General features: G+C 50.6%; 1 protein-coding gene across 2 annotated transcripts in view; it reads right to left on the bottom strand.

Annotated features, from left to right (window-relative positions):
* Window positions 1-23,799, bottom strand: part of RPTOR (regulatory associated protein of MTOR complex 1) — a 99,575-nt gene that overhangs the window by 63,057 nt on the left and 12,719 nt on the right. For both annotated transcript variants that reach the window (XM_084218414.1, XM_084218415.1), the window contains exons 3-6: window positions 23,230-23,312; window positions 8,992-9,150; window positions 6,352-6,498; window positions 4,026-4,201 (exon numbers count right to left, since the gene is read on the bottom strand). In XM_084218414.1, coding sequence (XP_084074540.1) covers window positions 4,026-4,201; window positions 6,352-6,498; window positions 8,992-9,150; window positions 23,230-23,312 — 565 coding nt within the window. The remainder of the gene's footprint in view (window positions 1-4,025; window positions 4,202-6,351; window positions 6,499-8,991; window positions 9,151-23,229; window positions 23,313-23,799) is intronic.

Below are 23,799 nucleotides of genomic sequence, written 5' to 3'. Positions count from 1 at the left end.
GGCTGTGCTGCTGGGATAACAGCCCTGGGAGCACAGGACAGAGCAGGGAGAGCTGTGCTGCTGGGATAACAGCTCTGGGAGCACAGCACACACAGGCAGGGCTGTGCTGCTGGGATGATGCTCAGCCCTGGGAGCACAGCACACACATGCAGGGCTGTGCTGCTGGGATGATGCTCAGCTCTGGGACACACAGGCAGGCTATGCTGCTGGGATGATGCTCAGCCCTGCCTGGGCTTCCCTGGATTAGGGCACAGCAGGCAGGGGAGGCAGAGGAGGGGCGGGAGGAACGCGTCAGGCTCAGACACCTCTGTTATTTCATTAAAAAACTGCTGACTCCATTTCCTCAGCCTTACAAATCCCACTACTCCAGGAACAGCAGCCCTGGAAATGCAGTCCTGTCAGCAGTGCCTGGAAAATCCCCAGAGCTGCTAAAGCAGGGTGTGTGGGAAGGGGGGAGCTGCCCCCCTCCTGCAGCCCTCCTGGGAGCACAGGGCAGCAGGGGGAATGCAGCTCCAGGATGGAAACCCAGCAAATCCAGCTGGGAATGGCTTCCTCTGACAGCCCCACATCCCCAGGAACCCACTCCCTGCTGCTGGAGGAGGAATGTGCCCCTCAGTGCACCTCAGCTGACATTTCCCCCACCTTGGGGACACCAAGCTGCCCAGCAGCCCCCTCTCCCACTTCTCACCAGAGCCACATTATCCATGTCCCAAGGGTTTTTCCCCAGATCAAGGGGAGAACAATTACTTATCAAAAACAAGACATGCAGAGCTCATTTCTGAGATCCTGAGCACCACTCCAGTTTCCCTGTGGCATCCCCTGCCTGAGGGGCATCCACTGGAGCCCAGGACTGGGACAGGCTCTGGGAAGGTCATCGTGCCCAGGCTGCTCTCCTGATGTGTGTGTCATCCAGCACAAAGAGAAGCCATAAAGATCCCAGGAACCTGCAGTGGGATCCCTGTGCAATCTGCTGAAATATAAAATTCTTACGACAGTGCATTACGGAGCCATGCAGGGAAATTCCCTCCTAAACAGCCCCAGGCAGATCAGGCTGGCAGAGATGGTCCCTGGATGAGGCTGGAGAGTTTAACCCTTCTGGTGGTGCCTGGAGAGATCAGCACAGCTCTGCAGGGTGACATCTGCTGCCTCCAAAGCAGGGTGGCCAGCTTGGACAGAGCTTGGAGCACCCTGGGACAGTGGAAGGTGCTGGTAGTCCCAGATTAGAGAAGACAAACCTCAAAGACCAGCTTGGACAGGACCTGGACACCTGGGACAGGGGGAGGTGTCCCTGCCCATGGCAGGGGGTGGCACTGGAGGGGCTTTCAGGTCCCTCCCAGCCCAAAACCAGAGATGCAGGAAATGGTGCTCAGTATCATGGGAATATTTTGAAAGCCAGTGTAGTTTGTCTAAACCAATGTGGGACACAGGATTGGCTGAGTTAACCCCAAAATCTCAAGCACAAATGCGAAATGAATACAAAGCACCTTAAAGAGAGCAGCAGCAGGCACGGCTCTGGTCCTTTCATTCCCTTCCCATGCCGGCTGTGCCTTCTGGAGGACAAAGAGCACATCTCCAGCTCCCAGGCTGAGCAGCCCCCACCTCTGCTCCTGGCTGCCTGGGGCTTTTCCAGCCCTTTCCAGGATCCCTGCCCCTCTGTAGGGACGGGACTTCCCCGCCCCAGGCCCCGCAGGCAGCTGAGTGTGGCTGTTTGCACCTTCCAGGAGCGATGGCACATGAGTCAGCGCTGAGCTCAGCCCCGGGGGAGCCCCCGAGGCACCGGGACCTGCGTAAGGAGGCTCCAAACCCTGCTCACCACCCTGCCTGCCTGCCTGCCACAGCCAGATCCGTCAGGATTAACAATCCCTGCAGCTTAGCTCCAGCCTGCCTCACCCGGAGCTTTATATAGCTCCAGCTCTGTCTGGAGCACGTCAGCACGACTGCACACAAGGACAGCCAGCATCCACGGCCCAGGCACGCTCCTGGGGCTGCAGCCTGGCACCAGGAGCTCCCTGCCCACCTCCCCAGGGCTTGGCTGACCCTGCTCCTCCTCCCAGCATCAGTCTCACTGCCCTGGAATCACGCAGAGGTGGCTGCAGCTGCAGCCCCAGCTGATGAGGGATTCTGTCCTTCAGTGACTTTGCTACAGAGAACAACGTGGCATGGATAAACGTTTATCCAAGCTTCCACTTGCCCATAAATTCCCTGTGTGAACCCTCATTAGAGGGCCAGCCTGGAACTGCACAAATGTTGTGTTTCAAAGGCAGTTCCACGGGGTTCTGGGTCAGCTCTAAGAAAAGGGCTGAGCTGAAGGAAAAGGGAAGTTTTAATGGCAAAGGTCTCTGGGTTGATTTTTGGTGAACAGCTTCAGGACATCAACACAGCTTGGCTCAAACTCTCAGAATGCAGCAGAGGGTCTGGTTTTGCATGTGTTGTGTTTAACATCATAAAAGCCAATGATCCACAGCAGCACTTATTATTTACAGGAGTGCATGGATAAAAGCACACCTGCAACAATGCCAATCACCTGGGGACAAAAGGAGCACCAACCTCCATCAGAGAGCAGAACTCCCAGAGTGCAGTGAACACCCCACAACCACTGGACTGCAAGTGGAGGAAATTCTTCACTACCCAGGAGCTCCCTTGGCACCTCCAGCACCAGCCAGCTGAGGCTGAGGTGTTTAAACCCTCCCCCTGAGCAGTTTTACAAACACCTTTCCTGTCAAACAGCCTGAGACACAGCTCAGACAATCTGCCATGCTCATGCAGGTGTGGCCTGAGGAGAACCTGCCCTGCTCAGCCCCTCAGCCAGGTTCCCATGGAGATGAGGGAAATTCCTGAGCAGATCCCAGCATCCCAAACCAGCCTTTCTTACCAGATCTAACCAACAAAACCCACCAAAAAACCTCTCCCACAGAACTTCACATACCCAACCAGAGCCTGGCCACAGGAACTCGCTCAGTTTGCTGCCCATGTGAAACAGAAAGAGTTTCAAGAGTTGTGATTTATCAAAAACATCCCCAAAGGGCAGTGAGTAACTCTTGGGGCTGTGCTGACAATTTCTCAGCACCACCTGCAGTGTCTGTGGGCTCCTGCCTGTTCAAACCCTGCCCAGCAAATGCCCTGAAGCTTTTCCATTCTGCACCAGGCACAAACCTGGGAGGAGCAGCTGGAAGGAGCTCTGGGAATGGAGCTCTGAGCTCTGGGGGCTCCACTCTCAGCTCCCTGGTGCTGGGTGAAACACTGCTCTTGGAAAGCTCCTGCTCTCTGGAGCAGCCTTTTCTAACTTTCTGCCTAATTAACTTGGGCTGTCATTCCAGAACATCTTTCCCTGGTTTATCACTCCCTTCCTCTCGCTCCAGCACTGTTTAGAGCTACTGCATTATTTACAGCAACTGCAATATTTGGAATGTGATTTGTGCAAAGGGCAGTTTGCAGAGAGCTGTATTGCACTGTGTACCACTCCTGCTCTCTGAGGAAGCAGATATTTAATTCCCAGATCAGTAACCCCCTTAATCTGAGCAAACCTAGATATTGAGCTGGAAACTAAAACACAATAAGCAGAAGATAACAATATTTTCACCTTTCTAGCTCTCATTAATAACCCTCTGTCCCCAGTGCCCAGTTCAAATCCTGCTGTTCTTCAATATTGCAGGGTTGCTCTGGGTCAGGAGCAGCTTTTGGGCCCCCCAAGTCCGGGTGGGGGCAGGGGGAGCTTTTAGGAGCAGCTTTGGGGCTCCCAAACCCTGCTGTGCCCCAGAAAGGGGCAGGGGAGCTTTTAGGAGCAGCTTTGGGCTCCCCAGCCCTGCTGTGCCCCAGAAAGGGGCAGGGGAGCTTTTAGGAGCAGCTTTAGGGCTCTCCAAGCCCTGCTGTGCCCCAGAAAGGGGCAGGGGAGCTTTTAGGAGCAGCTCTGGGGCTCCCCAAGCCCTGCTGTGCCCCAGAAAGGGGCAGGGGAGCTTTTAGGAGCAGCTTTTGAGCCCCCTCAAGCCCTGCTGTGCCCCAGAAAGGGGCAGGGGGGTCTCACTCACCAGCGCAGAGCGATCTTGATGGGGGTGGTGAGGCAGGAGGTGAACAGGTCTGCAGGCAGGTCTGGGATCATGGGCAGCAGCTCGTTGGCCTCACAGGCTGCCAGCTGGATGCAGTTCTTCATGGAGGGGGGCAGAGGCATCTGGGCAAGGGGGTGGTTGGGGTTAATGGCAGCCACCTGTGGAGAACAAGGCAATTCCCCAGGGGGGGAGTCAGGGAAGGTCAGGAATGGCCCAGGGAGAGCTGCCAGTGGCAGCACCAGCACAGCTTTAACTCATACCTCATTAACAGCACTCAACCAAGTCCAGAGTCAGCCCAGAGACACCCTGCAGACCAAACCTCAGTCTGTAAAGTCCAAATGCCCTATAGACCCAAAATGCCCAACATTCCCACCCTCCAAAAGCACAGGGATTCTCCTATTTAAGATTTTGACTCAGAATATGATCTTTGAGACTAATAATTCAGGGAGTGAAAACATAAATAATCTTCCCAGCACCTCTCTGAACCAGGTAAACAAAGTGAACTTCAGTCACCAAAGTCTCTTTCCAACATTTTGCATTTTTTTCATTAGGGCAAGATATGGAATCAGGAAGTGAGAATCCCTCTGGCAGATTAAAGGAAGAGCAAACTCCTCTGATCTGCTTGCAGGGAAATGGGGAACAATTATCCTGATCACTCTGGCAGCCCCTCTGGAGCATGAGTTGCAGCTTTGCTTCACTTTTCATGAATTTGAACAATTGGATAATTTATAATTTTCCAAATGAATTCCCCTGCACGCTCTGCGCCGCCGCGCGCGCTCTGCCGTGTCTGTCAGCAGGGCTCTGCTCTCCATTCCCCACGAGCAGGAGCCCCAGCCAGGCACCAGGAGTTCAGCAAATCTAAGGACAGAATGCAAAGCAGACACAGAACCCTGGAAGTGTCTCCATAACCAAATTAACTGCAGTGTTAACCTGTGCTGCAGCACTAAAGCAGCCTCACACATTCCACAGGATGATGAATCCCAGAGAAGCTGGAATGGAACATGTGTTGACATAAAGACTTTGTCCCTGTGCTCATCCTCCTCCCTTGGCTGGACTTGCAGAGGTTTTCCTGCACAACCTCCACCTGGATCTGCCTCACAGAGGGGTCCCCTGGGGCTGCTCCCCCCAAGTCCTTCTGGAGCTCAGCAGCAGCCAAGGGCAAAAGGAACTTGGTGAAGACAGCAGAGAAAGGGAGGGTGAAGTCAGACCTGTTCAACCTGCTTGGGAACAGAATGAAACCAAACCCAAAGGGCTGAAGGGAGCACTGGATCAACAAAGGAGAAAGGCCCCAACAATATCCCAGTGAGGTCCCAGGCTGATGGGAAACTTGGGGAAGGACATTCAGACCACCTTCTCTGACTTCTGCCACCAATTCTATTGATCCTGTCTGGCAGTTCCACGTTCTTCCCAAGCCACAGACTATGGGAAGTTTCTCATTGGTACAAAATATGGAATTGTTTCATGGAAGAGAAGGAATAACGAAACGATCTGCATATCCCAGGCCATCAGGCTGTCTTCTGCAGTACCCTGGCATTTCCACCTGCCACGGAGTCCCCACTAAAGCATCTCCAAAATCTGGAATTCCAAAGGAAAGGACTGACAGGCAGGGACACCTAACATCTGTGTGGAGGCTGTATTTGTGGCACTCAGTTGCCTGATTAATTAATATTCCTTCCTTGAATTTCTGGGGTTTCTAATCCAGTGTCCTAGAAGTGTGAGAAGGGAATCTTTACAAATGTCCTTTCCCTGGGAGCTACAGGCAGCAGGGGGGAGGCTGCACAGAACATTCCAACTTCTTCCCTTCCACTTTGCATTTCAGACCTGCTTCAAAAAATTTATTACTAATTCCATTTGCAGCCAAAGACAGCTTTTCATTGGGAACACATTCCACACTCTGCAGAACTGGAACCACCAGGACGATCCCCGTGTGGATCAGGTTTTTGTTCTTCCACATTTTTGCATTCACTTCAACGGCACAAAACCACAACTGCATCGAAGTACAGCCCCAGATACCAGAGTTTTGCAACCAAAAAAATGATGTCTTGTTCACCTCAGCATTCATCTCAACAGAAAAGACCATTAGGGCCCAAATTGATTCTATTAACATTAACATTTAATTAGTGCTTGTATTAAAAATCATTCCAAGTTTAATGGGATAGCAAACTGAACCAGAAAGATCAGAGTGGCAAAGTTATTTGCAAATTGATTTGCCTTCCAACACAGTTTTAAACACATTTTTCAGCGTACACAGCAAAGCAAGCTTGAACTGCCTTTGTGCTCAGCAAAGGGCAGCGGGCTGAGCTCTCACCTCCAGCTCCTGCTCTCTCTGTAGTGCAAACTGCTTGAAGGACTTGACAATCAGGCCGGCGTTGGAGCAGTCGTAGACGAAGATGGAAGGGCTCCCCATCCAGGTCTGCAGGTCGTAGATGGACAGGGGGATGTACTGGGTGTAGTTCTGCAGGAGCAAAGGAGAGGAGAGGAAAGGAAAGCACCACTGCAGTCACCGGGGAAGGAGCAGGGCCTGCAGGGGGTGAGGTGATAAAACACACCCACAAACCCAACTCTGAAAGCCCAGAATGAAACCTAGACTGGACTGATTAATGAATACAAATCTCAGTCAGTATCTGCCCACAGTGAGGATGTGAGCCCAAGTCAACACGAGCAACAAGCAGATTTTATTGTGGCATTATCTGAAACACCCAACTCTAAAAAAAAAAAGCCCAAAACTTTGCCAAGACTTTTCAGATATTTAGAGCTCTGATATGTGCTAACAACTCCAAACAGCATTTAATAGTCCAATTTTATCCCAAATTTCTGCAACACTGATAAAGGATGCAAACCAGCTGTCTTTAATTTAACATCAAACATCTTAAACTGAAAACCCCATCAATAAATCAGGATGGCTAATTAAGCCCCTGCAGCCCATCAGCACTACCCCGCCTGAGCCTAACGAGATGCTTCATAATTTTATTACAGCTTTAGCTTCTGTGCAACTTTCCAAATTATCCATTAAAATGAAAACCAACAAAGCTGCCTTCAACAGAGCGAGGTGCCCACAGTTCCCTTTCTGGAAATAAGAAGGATCTTGTTCCTTGTCTTCCATCTTAATGAACGCCCCCAAATAACTGGGGGCAAGAGGATAAAAATCAGCCACTTAAAACCAGCTCTGAGGAGCCAATCCTGAACCAAGTGAGCTGAAAATACAAACCACAGATTCCTGCCTGCAAAGAGCCACCACCAAACAGCCAGTGGCTGCCAGCAAGATCCTTTTCAGCGGCAGGCAGAGAGCAACCTGGTGTTCCTCCAACCCTGAGCTCAGCCCAAAATCCTCAGGAAAAGCTGTGATGTTCCCATTAACATCAGCAGGATGATGGATGGGATCATAACTCTCATTTAAATTCAAGAGACTTAAAATAGCTGTAATAAAACCAGTAAACTTTTTACAAAAATCAAATTTTCAAGGGCACGTATCAGCGTCGATAAAGACAGGCGGTACCATAAACCATGTGTTATGTAAGGCAGGGAGGGGAAAGGCATTTCCAAACCCAGCTTGGGCCACATATTACACTTTGGGCTGTTTCACTCAAATGAATAGGGGAATTTGCTGGTAAAAGCTGAAGTTTTGGGGAGCTGGAGCTCTGCAAATCCCTGCGGGGTGGGATGAGGCACGAACAGCCCGTCCTCAGCACAGCCTTCCTTAAGGTCACCCCTCACGTGCAGCACACTCCAGGGCCAGGAAGCTCCAATAAAATCCTGCTCTGGCACATCTCATCAAGGACATTTTATGGGCAGGCATTGTTTTACCTCTCTATTTCCAAGGCATCTTGCTCCAGCTAAGATCAGATTATGGCTCTGATTAATATTGTGGTATTTCCAAGCAGAAGAATTTTATGTTCCAGCTCTACCGTGGGGGTCACATAAAACATCAAATTTGCTAATGATATGTAAATGAGGCTGTTTGAAGCAAGAAGGGGTGTTAAGGCAGAGTGAAAGGGTGATGCTTTGGTGCTGCTGCCACGCTGGGCTGGACACACTGTTCCCTGGAGGAGAAATCCCTACTCCAACGCTGCTCCCACCATTCCCCTGCGCCCCTTCCCAAAACCACAGCTCAACTGGAAACTGCTGGTGGACAGATTTCATCCCCAGTTGTTTAGTGAACAATCAGAGATATTTAAAATTTGCAGAGAAGCTCCTCAAAATGTCAGAATAAACATGTCTGAAGTTGGGCGTGTTGATTTTTCTCCTTTTGAAGCCACGCTGAGATTTGCTCAGGACACAGCAACTAAACTAGAACATTACTCCTTACTGATCCAACAACACCTGCAAAACCAAGAAACCTGTCCCAGAAGAATCTGTGAAGAAAATATGCAAACATCTCTAGAAAGACAAAATTTGACAGACATATACAACAGCCCTTCCCAAGCAACAAACTGAGTTTCACCGTATTGCTAACCAGTGACGTTTAACACGGTACCTTCTAAAACTTCCTATACATTTATTCCAGCTTTAGCCTCTGTGCAACTTTCCAAATGATCCATTAAAATGAAAACCAATGAAGCTGCCTTCAACAGAGTGAAGTGCCCACAGCTCCCTTTTTGGAAATAAGAAGGACCTTGTTCCATCCCTGGTTCCATCCCTGGTTCCATCTTAACGAACACCCCCAAATAACTTATATTTATAAATATAAACAATGTAAATATAGAACAGGCTTCTCCTTCATGAAGAAACTGAGTTATTCTACAGGGGAGGGTGGGCAGGCCTGGCACAGCATGCCCGGATTTGCTGTGGCTGCCCTGGGTCCCTGGCAGTGCCCAAGGGCGCGTTGGACACCCTGGGGCAGTTGGGGTGTCCCTGCCAGGGCGGGGGTGGCCCTGGGCGGGCTCAGGGCTCGCTGCAGCCCCAGCAGTGAGTGCAGCTGTGCCCCCAGGTGCAGGGCTGGCACACCCACCTTGTTGAAGACCCAGATCTCGCCGTTGACGGTGGGCCGGGGCACGCCGTGCCCGTTGTAGTGGAACAGCACGCGCTCCTCCTTGGCGTTGCGGCGCAGCGACGTGCACAGCTTCTTCACCTCGTCCACCGTGGGGTCCAGGCTCTGCTTGTACCTGGCCTGGGACAGCAGGGACACGGTCATTGCCCACAGCCCCTGCTGCTGCTGCCCCAGCTTTGAGTGCTACACTGCCAGGGGCTGCCCTGCATTTTGTAACTCTGAATTTCACACCAATGCCAGCAGCTCTCCTCACAGAACAATCCTTTCCCAGCCCAGAACCAAGGACACCGCTGCAACTTCAGCCCAAAAAGCACAAACAACAAAAAGGCTCAAAATGCCCAAAAATGGAGGAGAGCCGCCTGGGAGGATGGGACTGCACCCCCAGAGGGGAACTGGACACTGAACCCCAAAATGGAAATGGACCAGAACTTCTTAAAGTGTGAGAACTCGTGACCCATCATCCATCTTGGGTGCAGCCCTGGCTGGACTCTTGCACTGCCCAAGGTGGATCCTGTGAGGCCTTTTAATAAATCCCTACTTTATTCTTTATCTCTGCCCAGCCCCTGTTGCAGGTACCCCCTGCAGGCATCAGCAGCAGTGTGGACAGGAACTGGCTGCTTGGGGAAACACAGAACACTGGCAGGGGGTTGGATAAGCAAAGTGTGTCTGCTGCTGTGGGACCCACACACACCAGGCTGGAGGGAGCTCAGCACAGCTCCAGCTCCCACCCAGCTCACTCACTTTTCAATTGTTAATATTCAGAGAGCCTTAGGAAGGTGAAATCTGTTCCAACATTAGCCAGTCTCACAAATAACCCCGGCCTAATCCTCCAGTTCAGACCCTCTACACCTCCAACTGAACAAATTCCCTCTGAAAGACAGAAAATTGTATAGGTCAACACAATTCTTGAGACAAAAGGACACAAAAGGCCCAGGAATTTGACATTCACACAGTTGGGTGAGAAGGGAGAAGAGTGATGGAGAGCCCTTGGAAACTGCCCTTTGCCTTGGGAAAAATAAATGTATTTCCCCAGCTGTGCCTGTGGACACTGAACCCGGGGCACATTGGGGGATGGAGGAAAAATCAAACTGGCAAAAGCCCCAGGGCTTCAAACCCCTCTTAGCTGGGCTGAGTTCAAGACACCCAGGTAGGAGCTGGTTTGTCACGCTCAAAAGTGTATTTTTTTTGAAGTAAGGCCAAATAATAACAGAAAGTCTTTCAACTGTCCTTTGAAAGACAAAAGCCTGGCTCTTTCTGTCTTCTCCAGAGCTGCAGAGACTGAAAGCCCAGAATTACAACAAAAACCTTCAATCTGATGTAGTGAAATAAAGACCCAAGTCTAAGAGCAGGACAAACACACCTCTCCAAGAGCTGTCTACAAACCAAACCAAGGCTGCAGAAGTTTGGGCTTTTTAGGTTTCTTTCTGTGACAGCCAAAGACGAGAAAAACTTAAAATGTCACAGGAAAAGAGGATGAAGGACTTAAATTGTTTATCTGAGAAGCCTGAAGAGCAGATACAGAGCTGCTCAATTAACAGTCAGAGTCTCCAGCCAGCAGGGGAGAGGGAACAATGAATGGCAGCATTTAATGATGGCAACACCCAAGAAAAGCAAGCAAAAGGAGGAAAAATATGAAGCAAGAAGCAGTGATGTGACACCCTCATCCTTTCTGGGAACCTCAGCACTCAGGAAAGCCAAGAGGCTGCATTAATCTTCCCACGGAGCCCTCACCTCCTCCTCTCTCCACTCAGAGTAGTGATGAAGACACTGATTTGCAAAAATGTGCCCCTTAAATCCCAGCCTGGCTGCTGGCAGCTTCAGCAGCCACCCAAAGCAGAGTGCTGGGGAATTTCAGCTTTTTCCCTCAGGAGAACAGGCTCATTCCCTCCCTCCTCACGTCCCTGGAGCATCAATATTAAACACAGCTCGCAGTTAATGGAGGTGGGCTCAGCCTCCCAAACTGAAGTCTGTAGATCTCAATTTCCAAACTGCAAACAGATCATTTGGGCCTGGAGAAACACGAGGAGGAGGGAATGGAAAGGAGGGGAGGGAGCTGTGAATAAGCAGAGTCTGAGCCCTAGTGCCAGCTCAGGACTCAGGTGGGAGTTTGAGCTACGACAAGAACCAGGTATGTGAGTAACACACCAGCCCAGGCGGCGCCTTTTCCATCCTTCTCTTTCTCCCATCGTTATTGCTCTTCTTTCCCTGTCACGGTGCTGACTCCTTCCCCTCCAGCTCCCAGCAGGAGCTTTCCAGCACTAATGAGTGCAAAAGGCAACAGATCCCCCCCAGAACCCGAGAGCTCGAGGGGCTTCACCCCAGCAGCTCCCAGAGGTGGCAAGCCCAGACTTGGGGCTGTTTTCCCCTGGATTTATGAGCCACTGCCCTGAACGCCAGGCTGCCCTCCTGCCACCATCAGTGCTGCTGACAGCTATTTCCTGCAGTTTGGCCAGGAGCCTGTGCTCCCTGGTGCCATTACAGACAGGACACTGCACCTCCTCAGCCTCACCTGGAGCAGCAGAGCTGTCCCAGCCCGGCCAGAGCAGCCTGGTGGGGATGGCAGCTGCTCCTCAGTGGGAGTGTGAGCTCCTGATCACCTCCTGCCTCGCTGGAGAGCTCCTGTCCAAGGCAATAACCTGCTGGCCTGATCAGGAGATTCTCATTATTCTGCTCACACAGGCAGTGAAAGGTTCTGCTTGTGTATTTCCCATTTCTGTGCAACACTCCCTGGCACAGCCAGCCTTGTCCCTGCTGACTTGTGACAGTCAGGATGTCAGGTTTTTAGACATTTCACCTCTCGGTGTTGGAACTTCAGGACTGATAAAACACTGAACTGACAGATTGGCAGGAAATGGGAGGAGTTTCAATAGAAAGGAGTTCTGGCACCCAAACCAGGAAAAGAAACCAGTCTGGGGGTAGCAGCAAGTGCTTCTGCCGTGGACATTTCCCAAGTTTAATGCTGAAATGGGAAGTGAGATGGTGACACTCTGAAGCCACAGTGTCAATCATCCCCTGACATCCCCACAGAACAACCTCCCAAATTACTGCCTGTTTGTTTCACAAGGGATTTACTTCTGTTGAAGGGAAAATAAACAGCCAGGTGTTACTGCCTAGCAGGAACCAGCAGCGACCTCTCCAACACGAGTCTGTCCAGAGGGGAAAATCCCCTTCAGTGGATTCATCAACTCCTACCCCACTGGAATGTCAGGAAGCACTGGCTGCTGAAATTCCCACAGTCCTCTGGATTTTGAGCTTAAATTAATGGCTCTGCTTTGGAAACTTCACCTAATGACAGGTTTCCCTTCAATTTTTAATGGGGCCAAGGCACTGAGGAGGAGCCCCAGGCAGAGACCCCTTTTCTGAGGAGCCAGGGCTGCAGCAGCTCCGTGGCTGTGCCAAAGGCTTGGCTGTCACCTGAGCCACCAGAACTGGCTCCTCACCTCCTCCCAAACTCGGCTCTGCTCACCCTGCCAGCTGCTGAGTCCAGGAAACAGCTCAGGATCAGGTCCCGTGAGGAGGAAGGAGTGCAGAGTGCCAGAGGTGACAGAACAGGGGACTCAAGTTGCTGATGTTGCTCAAGTCTCAGTGGCAATGGAAAGTTCTGGAAGCCAGGCCAGGTTCCCATCACCTCTGGGACTGCCCAGCCCAGCAGGCACTGCTGGAGCCCCAGGGCTCTGTCAGCAGGGAGATGGATTTTTTTCCATTTAAGAAAACATAAGGATGAACCTATTTTCTCATCACAGCTATAAAATCCAAGTCTTCCTCTTTCCCTCTGCTGCAGCCCAAGAGCTCAGAAGGGCTCAGACCACAGCGTGTGTGTGATCCCACGCCAGAGCCCCAGCCCTGGCCCAGAGGATACAAAGTGTATGAAAAATGTATGACAAACCTCTCTGCTGGCATCCAGAGCCTCTGCTCTTCACAAGCTCTAACATCATCCATCCCCTTCTCATTCAGCAGAACAAATCCTGAAGTCACTCCCCTTTTATCCCTAAGATACCTTACTGAATGCGTTCCAAATTTATCCACAGAAGAAACTACTCCAACATTCAGTATTTTATACTGAAACTGCCTTTTACACCTCCTTGCAGAAGAAGGATGCTCCTACCCAGAATCCATAATGAGATATAAAAGCTTTATTTGGCTGGAGATTGGGTTTTTTTAAACAGCTTCTGGGTGACAAAGAATCCCAAATGCAAGTGGCACACACAAGGCACTGCATGTGGTGAGTAAAAGGAATAAACCAGAGGCGATTCAGCTGCAGTGTCTGAGGTTCCAGGGCTGCTCTGGGTGGTCTGCAGGGTCCCCTCCAGGCCAGTTCCATGACTGCACACCTGCAGGACATGCACAGTCCCTGGCACTGGCAGGTTTGCTGCCCCGTGCAACCCCAGAGCAGGGCTGGCTGGGATTGCCCGGAGGAACCGGTCCCAGCCCAGCTGGCCCAGTGCAGAACCCATCACCTGCACACCCTGGGCCATCAGCAAAGCCCAAAGTCTGAGATGCAGCTTTTCCTCATCCTCAGCGATGCTTCCTCCTAGTCCAAATCCCCAGGAGCAGCCCAGGGTGCAGCTGCCTCTTGGAGCAGATCTGCATCCCAGTTTCCAAAAGCAGAGGAGACATTAAACCTGTGACTCTGCCATGCACACAGCCAGCCTACTCCACATGATTTAATTAAAAGGAACCAAAGCGAGCTAATTATTCCAAGAGAGGGGTTTTGGAGCAATGCCCAAATTGGAAAAACTCCACTGTAAGAAGCTCCCAAAGAAGTAAGGGACTAACACCCAAGAGGAATGGCACCAGCAGCTCCCAGGGCAAGGGTGGGCAGGTTCCACACAGCTCTCCTGGCTGAGTTACAAACCCATCCCTGCTGCTCAGGGCTCCAGCCTGGATCAGCATCCCTGCTCTCCCGTGGGAAGTTCAGCCACACTAAGGCAAATATCTCACTCTAAGGCAAAGGATAAAACCACCCCAGACAGAGATGCTTGAAGACCTGTTAAAGATGAACACTAAAAATCCTGGATTAAGTTTTCTTTTAAGTGAAGAGCATAAAATTGAATTAATTCATATTCCACTTTGCATGAGGCAGCTGCCAGTTTGATGCAACGTGTTCCTGAGAGTGTCTGGAACAAAATGGGGCTCAGACACATAAAACAGGCACATATATGTCAAAAATTCACAGCCAGGATGAACATGTGGTGCACACAGCAAAGCAGCACCATTATATTTTACTTTTTGAATCTCCTGAACACATTGGAGCATCTAAGCAACAAACAGGAACATGGCCAAAAAGAAAAAAGCCAACCCAAAACGGAAAATCCAAGATAGGACCAGACAATTTCAGCAAGCTGAGAAGCCCAGAGCTGGTGCAGCCATCCCCAAGCACTGTGGGTGGCACAGTGACACCCCCCAGTTCCCACAGCCCCATCCCATCTCCAGGAACCAAAAAGTATAAACTGAGTTATCTCAAGTACTGAATTGCTGAGCATCAGCTGGAGATGGTAAAATCCTCTGAAACCACCTGGGTACCAGGAAAGGGGAAAGCAGGAAGGATGACACCAAAGGCATCCAGAGGAAATCCAGGCTGAGCTCTGTGCTGGGCACGTTGGTGGAATAATAATAAACAAACAGAACCATGAACAAACACTTTGGGCACTGAAGAGCCCATTCAGCATCTCTAATGAGAAGCCAGACTTTTCAAATCAAACTCTTATCTTGTAGAGTCTCCTAAAGAAATCAAAGAGCACAGAGATGAGAGGAAGCATCTTTTTGATATAAACCCATTTGGATTCCCAGAGGATATTTAACAAGATCTCAACACAGATTTGGAGGAAAGTCCATATATTAAGACTTGCTGATAAAACAGGCAGGTGGGGGAGAATCCCTAATTCTGTCCATGGAGGGAAGGCTCTGGGAAGCTCCAAGAGGATCTGTTTTGTTGGCTGACTCATGCAGCACAGTCCCCAGCATCCCTGGCAGGGAGGGGGCAGGAGCTCTGCAGGAGGATGTGCGCTGCCACTTGTTCTGTACTCACCCATTTCCTTCCCTAACTCCATTACTACAGGCTTCTCCCAGGGCTTGTCTCCATGTGCTGCCAGGCTGGCCTGCTTCCAGGCCTGCTGAGGGGGAAGCTGTTCTAGTGAAAAACTACAGCCTTCACTCCCAAACAAAAATACTTTGTTCTTTGGCTCATCCAAAACAGGGATTAATAACCCAGCCCTGCAGCTCACCCTGATTTCACTCTAATGCTGCCTGAACCACAGCATCAAAGCAAGACCTGGGATCCTGCACTGACAGACACACTTACAGCTGCACACCAACACTTCTGGGTTTGCACAGTTCCACAATGAACATCCCAGGGCAGGATCCAACAGTGCCAGGACAGGATCCCAGCCCAGAATCCAGCAGGATGCCAGGGCAGGACCCAGCAGTGCCAGGCAGGATCCCAGCCCAGCCTGCAGAGCCCAGGGAGCAGAGACACCCCGAGCCTGTTGTGTGAGAAGCTCAGAGATAGCTCAGCCCTGTGAGAAGTGACTGCAGCTCATCCCCACTGCCCATCAATCACAAACCCAATCACCTCAAGCCCACGCTGATATGGCCACAATAACTCTTGGGTTGGACACATCATGCAAATACAAATTATTCTGAACCATATCCACAGCCTCCAAGCTTCTTAATTTTATATTAAAAAAAAAAAACACCATGAGTTTTTTTTCCTTACCTCCTTTAAGGTGTTTTAATTTTAGGCTGTGGGCACATAAAATTACCCTGATGCAAATTCATGAGGATTAGGCCAAGATAATAAAAACTGCATATTTAAGTACAAGGGAGTGTGCTGGAAATCCCAAATTGACGTTACAGGCAGCAGCTTAACCTGGTTAACACAGGCCAGGAGAAAACATGACTGATAAAACTATTAGTCACTGCTAACTTGAAAAATATTCATTACAGTGAAGACAAATTATAACTTTGAGATGCTTTAATTTAAATACTAAAGGAAGGCAAAGGGAGACTCCTTCCAGTGTGAGGCAAGTCCCCTGCAGATGTCTGGGTGCATTTCAGCCCCTCTCCATCTCCCCCGTGCTGATTCCCTCTGGAGCAGCCCGAGGCTGCTGCAGCTGCTGATGGCAGGACAGGAAGGTGGCAGGAGCCAGCTCTGAGCCTGGCACATCCCCTCCTGTGCCTGCAGCCAGCAGTGGGGACTTTACCTTCCCTCTGCAGTCTCTGACCTTGCTTTCAAGTCCAATGTGAAATGAATTCCAAAGTACCTAATCCTCACTGTGCGGGCTCAGGATCCAATAACGCTTCCAAAAAAAACGCCTCGGAGCAGTTTGTTCACGAGAACTGATGTTGACAGGGAAGACAAAAATCAGGACAACCAGCCTTGAGTTGCTGCTACAATACATCCACAAGACAGGTGTGTTCCTCAGCAGTTACAAGCTGCTTCACACCGCAGGTTTGTGCCAAAGTTCACAGAAATTCCACCCACCAGCCTCCTGCGTTTGGTACAAATCCTTCCCTCTCTGCACAAATAACCATTCTGAGAGGGCTGTGTAAATAACTGCTTGCTTTTAAACAGAGGGAATGGCAAAAGAACTCCAATCTGCCTCTCATGTGGCAGATCTGCACCCCCAGGCTGGTGACAGCTCGGTGGGTCACATCACAGGGCGCCCTAACAGGATTTTAAGAACACCCCAGGTCACACCTTTCAAACCTGCTTAGTCAAACAGCCAACTCCTAAGCACCAGTGTCAGCTCCAGTCCTTCTCCAGAACCTCAGCTTTAAGAGCTCTTTAAAGGCTCTGCACCTTCTTGTTTGTTCAACAGAAACCTGGACCTTACTGGGAGCCCAGTTCAGGCTGCAGGAGTACAAACTGGTACCAGTTTGGTTCTGGGACCAGTACAAACTGGTGAACTCTCAGACTGGCTGTCTTTACACCCTGGCCCGAGTGCATTGTGCTCCAGGGAGCAGCTGCAAGGCTGGGGCCCTGCAGGGCAAGAATTCATCTTCTCAATACTAAATAATTGTTTAGTAATTTCAGTTCTCCTCTGATTGCAAAGTAATTGCTTAATGAAGTAATTTTCTGATTAAAAACACTTTAATGAGTCAGGAGAAGGAAAGCCAATCATTCCAAGGCTTATGCCTTGTTAATCTCCACAAGAAAGGAGTTCAAACCAAAGCACCTCAGGACTTCCTCATTCTGCCTTAGAGAGGAGCAGGAATATAAATAAAACGTGAACAGTTTCCTCTGTGAATCTCTGAGTTTTGCACAGATCTGGTGGTGTCTGTTAGCAGGAGCTCCCAACGCAGCATCCTCTGCCTGTGCCAGCCTCCAGCCCTGCATCCCTGCCCAGAGGATCCAGGTGCATTCACTGGGCACAGAGCACCAGGGTGCTGCCAAGGGATCTGCAGGAGGCTCCTCCCTGTCCCCATGCCAGGGATTCTGCACTCCCCCCAGCACAAAGACAAGGTGTTTGTAAATAGGTCACCCAGAGCTGGGTGGTAATTACAGAAACACGTTAATCAGCTTTGCCAGGCAGAGCTGCTTTTCTCTCCAAGAGCCTTTTCCTGTCAGCTCTTTCTTCCCATCTCTGACAAGCTGACATCAATGGTCACAGGAAAGCACCCTCAAAAGCACAAACCTTCCTCCCTGCCAATTCTGGCCCCATGTTGATGGCAGAGCACAAACCAAAACAGACATGAAGAATAAAACACGGGAAATGAAGTTATTGCCAGAAGCGTGGAGGGGAAGGCAAGGGCTTTGAGCAGGAGTTCAGACGCTGGGGGATCCCCTTCCTCCCAGCACACCCTGCCCACAGAACTCCAGCCTTGCAGCAGATGCAAAGACCCACAGGATTTCGGGATTTTCCCACTGAAGTGACTTTGCAGGTTTGCTGACTTAGCTCCAGAGGGGCAGCCCCTGCTGCCTGCAGGGCATGGCCAGCTCAGCTCCCAGAACAGCTTCACGGCACTGCCTGCTCTCTGCAGCTTCCCAACACACAGCACTCCCTGCCTGCAACTATTTTTTTCCTCTTTGTGACTCATTTTTCCAGGAGAATCTCTGAAAAATCGGTATTAAGTACACCACTGCTGCAATTTCAGTTTCCACTTTCAGTGGTGTGTTAAAGATTTATCAGGTTTTTTTTCTCACTATCAAAAGCATTCAAACACGAGCTGTACCCAGAGCTGCAGCAGGGAGCTGCCCCTTGGCACAGCCAGTTCCCAAATCCCGAGTTATCCCTGCTCCAGGAGCCCTTCCAGGCAGAGCTGCTGCCAGAGCAGGCAGGAGGAGCCCCAGGTGAGGCTCTCCCCACCTCCAGGTGAGCTCCAGCTCTCCCCAGCCAGGCCATGCTGAGGCAGGGCTGGGATGCAGAGCACCAAGGAGAAAACTGCCTCATTCCTCCTCATTTCCCCATATTCCCACATTGGGTTCAGCAGCCAAACCTGAAATCTGTGCTTTCCTGGCCCAGTGTTCAGGGAGGCAGCCCTGGCTGACAGTGACACTCTGACCACGACAGCTTTTCAGACAGAAGGAGAGCAGCAATCATTGGGTTTCACAATTAGACTTGTTGACTCCACTTCTGTGGCAGACTTTTTTTTTTTTCCCCCTCTGAAAAAAAACCCTGCTGGTTTGTGCTGAAGACAGTTGATCTTTAACAAGACAGCAAAGGATTGATACAGCAGAATTTTGCAGAGCCTGAAATAGCTGCCAAATTCAAGAGGCTGTTGGGAAATGAAAACCAACAAACATAGTCCTCTAAGGAAAACCTGGTTTTGTTAAACAAGGTCACACTGTCTTTTTGGTTTTTTCCTTCCTATTCATCTTCTTCTTGCATGTTCCCACATCTGCAGACATCTCCTACTGGAGACCAAGCACCAGTTTTTCCATGTTCCCCTTTGGAATTCTACAGTATTTCTTCTGCAGGAGCAATTAGTATTTGCTGTTGTTTTAAAAGAAAAACCCTACAGAAATAAAGGAAAAGTATGACTCACTGAGAGACCAATAATTAGGTCATGTGTTCAATTAGTTTTCATGCTTAAGTAGTTACTCTTTAGGAAATGCTCCCCCTTTGATGTGCAGCAGCAACTTCCCAATTAATTAGGCAGAAAAAAGCAATGAAGGAATGAAACCTCAGACACGGAATCAAAGCCCAGAGATCTCTAATGAGGGGAACAACAGCACCAACAACAGACAACATGCACTAAAAGGTAGAGCCTTTCAATGATCCACTTCAAGTATCTTGGCTGTACTTCCTTTGAAATGAAGAGAAAACTGTTGGGAAGCAGACTAGAAGAGAGGGAGAAGCAGCCTGTTTGATCAGAAAATCACTGTTTCCTTGAAGGCCTGCCACAAAAGAGATAATTTATCCATCTTGTGGGAGATGTGCCCTCAGAGACCATCGCTCCCTGGTGCAGGCAGGAGGCAGCACACAATGGGTGAGACTGGATCAGAGAGAAATGGGAAAGCCCTTTCTTCACAAGCTGCCCAAGGAGCAGCAGCAGAACTGCCACCTTCCAGCTGCAGGCATTCCCCATCACCAGCACTTGCTTTCAACCACCCTTCCCAAAGGCTTCCTAAAAGTTTATTTAATCTTGTCTTCTAGATTTCCCCAGTCCTTTCCCCATGCAGGATTTCCATCCCCCTTCATGGCTCAGAGATCTCCCTCACCCCAGGGATGCCCATTCAGGTATAATCCATTCAGCTCTAATGAAATCAGCTCCTTCCAGGAGAGAATTAACACAGCCCCAACGACTCTCTTAGAGAAAAAGGAGGAAACAGAGAAGAGAAAGGGAGGCAAAACTGTAGCACTTGAATTAAAAAGTCAATACTGTAATTGACTTTGTTTTCTGTAGGCAAGTGGGTGTAAGGGGGAGGGCTCTTTGGGATGTGGTGGTTGGTGCAGAGGGAGTGCTGATGGCAAATCACTGCTCTGGGGGCAATCCCACAGAGCTGCAGACCCCTCACACTCCATCCAGCTGCCCCTCAGAGGATGTAGAAACCCCACATTCCACAAAAGAGATTCTGTACAGAAGATCCCAGAGCAGCAGCTCAGCTGGAGCCATGCAGGAGCTGAGTGCCTGCATCCTTCCCACCTCTCCCAGGAACGAACTGCAGACTTTGGCCTTGCTGGCAGCACTGGGAAAGCTCCTCAGAGAAAAAAGGAGAGGACTGCAAAAAGCAGCTGGTGCAGGAGTGCCACTGGCATGATCTGTGCACCAGTGAAATCCCAACAGAAGCAGCAAAATGACTGAGTGAAGAAGGAAAAACTCCTGTGAGTGCTCAGGTCAGTTTGGAGTTAAAGGGAGAACCTGGCCAAAAGCCAGACCTAACAAAGAGAGAAAAAAAATCTATAATTTCATGCAAATTTAATAAGCATATGGTCCAGACTACTTCATAGCAGGTCCTGAATTATGTAAACTGTGCCTCATCCAAGGGCAGCCTTTGGCTGCACGGCACAGCCCCAGGGCTGGAGGCACGGGGCCCTGGGCTGGCCGGGGCAGGAGCTGGCCAGCAGGAGAGCAGGGCACCCAGCCAGGCAGCAATTCCATCCCTGGCTCAGCCTCAGGCTCTGCACAGGGACCAGGGCACACAGGGTGCTTCACACACAGCCTGGAGGCTGAGAGAGCTCCGTGCCCCAGCCTCAGAACACCTCCTGCTCCCCAGCCAGCCCTGCAGGGCTGCAGCCCGGCCAGCTGGGCTTCCAGGGCAGGAAATCCTGCTCACAAACATCCCCTGAGCTCCTGCATCCCCCAAACCATCCCCCCCAGCTCCTGCATCCCCCAAACCGTCCCCCAAACCATCCCATGAGCTCCTGCATCCCCCAAACCATCCCCCGAGCTCCTGCATCCCCCAAACCATCCCCCCAGCTCCTGCATCCCCCAAACCATCCCCCAAACCATCCCCCGAGCTCCTGCATCCCCCAAACCATCCCCCAAACCATCCCCCCCAGCTCCTGCATCCCCCAAACCATCCCCCCAGCTCCTGCATCCCCCAAACCATCCCCCCAGCTCCTGCATCCCCCAAACCATCCCCCAAACCATCCCCCGAGCTCCTGCATCCCCCAAACCATCCCCCAAACCATCCCCCCCAGCTCCTGCATCCCCCAAACCATCCCCCCAGCTCCTGCATCCCCCAAACCATCCCATCCCATCCCATCCCATCCCATCCCAGCCCATCCCAGCCCAGCAGCCCTGGCAGCTCCCAGGCCACAGCCCTGGCTGCAAAGGCTCTGCACCCTCCAGCTCAGGCACGTCCTGCCTTTGCAGGGCTGCCAAGAAAACTGAATTTACACCCCAACAACAGGGAAATGTTTGCTGCTCCCTGCCAGCACAGCAAAGCTGTGCCCTGGCTGGGCACCTGCTGCAGGGCTGCCCCCCACACAGCCAGGGATGCTGCAGGGGGGCAGCACCAGATAAACCCCATTTCAGCATGATCAATTCCACACTGAAATATTTTAAACACAGGGCTGCACCTGCCACAGCCAGGGTTCTGCAGGGGCACTGAAGGGGGTCAGCAGCAGGGAAATCCCATTCCAACATGATCCATTCCTTACCTGAGTATTTCAAACACAGAGCATGCAAGCAGCCTCCCACAGGAACTCCAGTCATTTTATTCTGGGCAGTTCTGTCTCAGCCAAGGCTCCTTTGCTGGTGCCCCCAGCCCCTGCAGCCATTCCCTCCCCAGAGCCAGGGGCAGTCCCAGGGAAGGTTCCCCTCTCTCAGGCTCTAGCGGGTCCTGTGCTTTTCACTTTCACTCCCTTCTCTCCTTCCATTCTCAGCTGCCTAAGCAGCCCCTTTGATCCCTGTAATTGAGCCTCTTTCCGGATTACCCTCAGGTTTAACCCCTTCCCTGCCCAGTAAAACTTAAGCCCCAAGCCCAAGGGGGTGTTAGTGTAGAGCTGCCTCGGTTTTCCTTCCACTTTTTCCCCAGCAATTCGATTATATCTGCACTGAATTGCAAGGACTCTGTACTTGTCCGGGGAAGTCTTTATCAAGACAGATCGAGCCCACAGCTCTGGCATCTCCTACCCTCTCCCCCAGTACAATCTTCATTTGAGAACTGCACGAAATGACTGAATATTGCTTAACTGCAGGATTTTGCAGAGGAAACAACAGCTGAAGTGGTTTCTACTCCCGCAGCACACAAATTTATGTAGCTACACAACAATAAAGCAAAGTCTTAAATTTAATCAGAACAAATACTTCAAGCAATGGCAAGCTGATAAATTATTTAGAAAGGGGCTCAATAAGACCTGGAAGGAAATATCCATCAGCTGTGCAGCCTGGGAGCTTCCAGAAACAAGGAATTTTCACGCTTTACCCCTTGTAGAGTTTTCTTTCGGAAAAGCTGTTTGTGGTGAGCAGAAAGGGGGACGTTTGCACAGAAGGACTGGCTGGCAGCAGTGCCACAGGACTGGGGACACAGTGGCCACCGCTGCCACCATCCGTGGCCAGCAATTAGCAGCACTTGTGCATTCCCAACGAGGTGCTGATGGCAGCAGCTCCAGCCCGGGAATAGCAGCTGCTTCAGATGATTGTTATGATTTGTTCTTTTCTCCAGACTGCCTGGTATTCCCCAAATTGTCTTCCCTCCATCCACTCCTCAACCATTCCAAGCCCCCAAGAAGCAGCCCAAAGCGGGTGTATTAGTATTTATATGAAAGCTCTAGGAAATTCAATAATGCTGCTATTGTTTTATTGCAGATGGCACACCAACTTCTCTTTATTACTGCAGAAAGCTCCAGAGCCCTGTGGAGTGCAATAAAGCAGGACGTGTTTGGCTTTGCAATGTGTCAGGGGCTGTGCTTTCCTGCAGGAACAGGGAACCGGCCCAGCTCTGGGACTGCCTCCACCAGGCCCACGCAGGGAGCCTGCTGCTCCTGAGCTGGCCCTGCTCCCCAGCACAGAGCACAGAAAATGGGCTCTTCCCACCTTTGCTCCAAGATGCCTTTGCTCCTGTTTCATTTCAGGCACTTCTTGAATTTTCTGCTAAACTCTCGGGCTGCTGAGATTTGAAAATTGTCAATGTGCCACGAGGAAAGCACAAAAAGGAAATTTTCTTGTCTAACTGTACACAAAGACCCGCCATACAAGCTCCAAGACACAAATACCCCTGGAAACCCTTGAGCAAAAAGGCCCAGGCTGGGTGGAGGAGAGGCTCCAGCCCTGGAGCAGAGAGAGCCCAGGCTCCCAGCCCACACTCACCCTGGGCTGCCAGTTCTCATACTGCTTCTGCAGGTTGGCCCCGATGGTCTCCAGAGCTTTCTGAGGCCCCATGGACAGAGGATCTGGAACAGAACACACACAGCACTCTCAGCATCACTCAGGGATGTTTCCACGCAGGTTCCTCTCATTTTCAAACTCACTAACACCTTGTTCCTCCTGGAATCTACTTGGGGGCAGCAGCCAGAAATTATCCCCAGAATCCTGAGTGCAACAGAAATCCAGCTCCATTACAGACTGTCAAATGTGAAAGGTTTCTCTCACTGAGGTGCTAAACACAATTTTGTTTTGAAAGACAGGAGAGGCACTGCATTTGTTTCTTTTAATAATGAAATAAGGTTTCTATTGTAAATAATGACAAGAACTCAAATTGGTTAAATATTTGATGACAAACATTTTCTGTTGATGAATGCAAAATCCTGCTTCATTTACTGCCTTTGCTTCCTGCTGCAGAGACTGTGTGCCATTTGTAATATTTAAGAAGTTAATTTTATTGCTAGATAATTACCACAATCCATACATAGCAATACAATTCCAGGCCATGTGCTTTAT

Source organism: Fringilla coelebs (assembly GCF_963513975.1).
Source record: "Fringilla coelebs genome assembly, chromosome: 19".
NCBI lineage: Eukaryota > Metazoa > Chordata > Aves > Passeriformes > Fringillidae > Fringilla > Fringilla coelebs.
The sequence above is the reverse complement of the archived record's forward strand: the minus strand, read 5'-3'. Positions and strand labels throughout refer to the sequence as shown.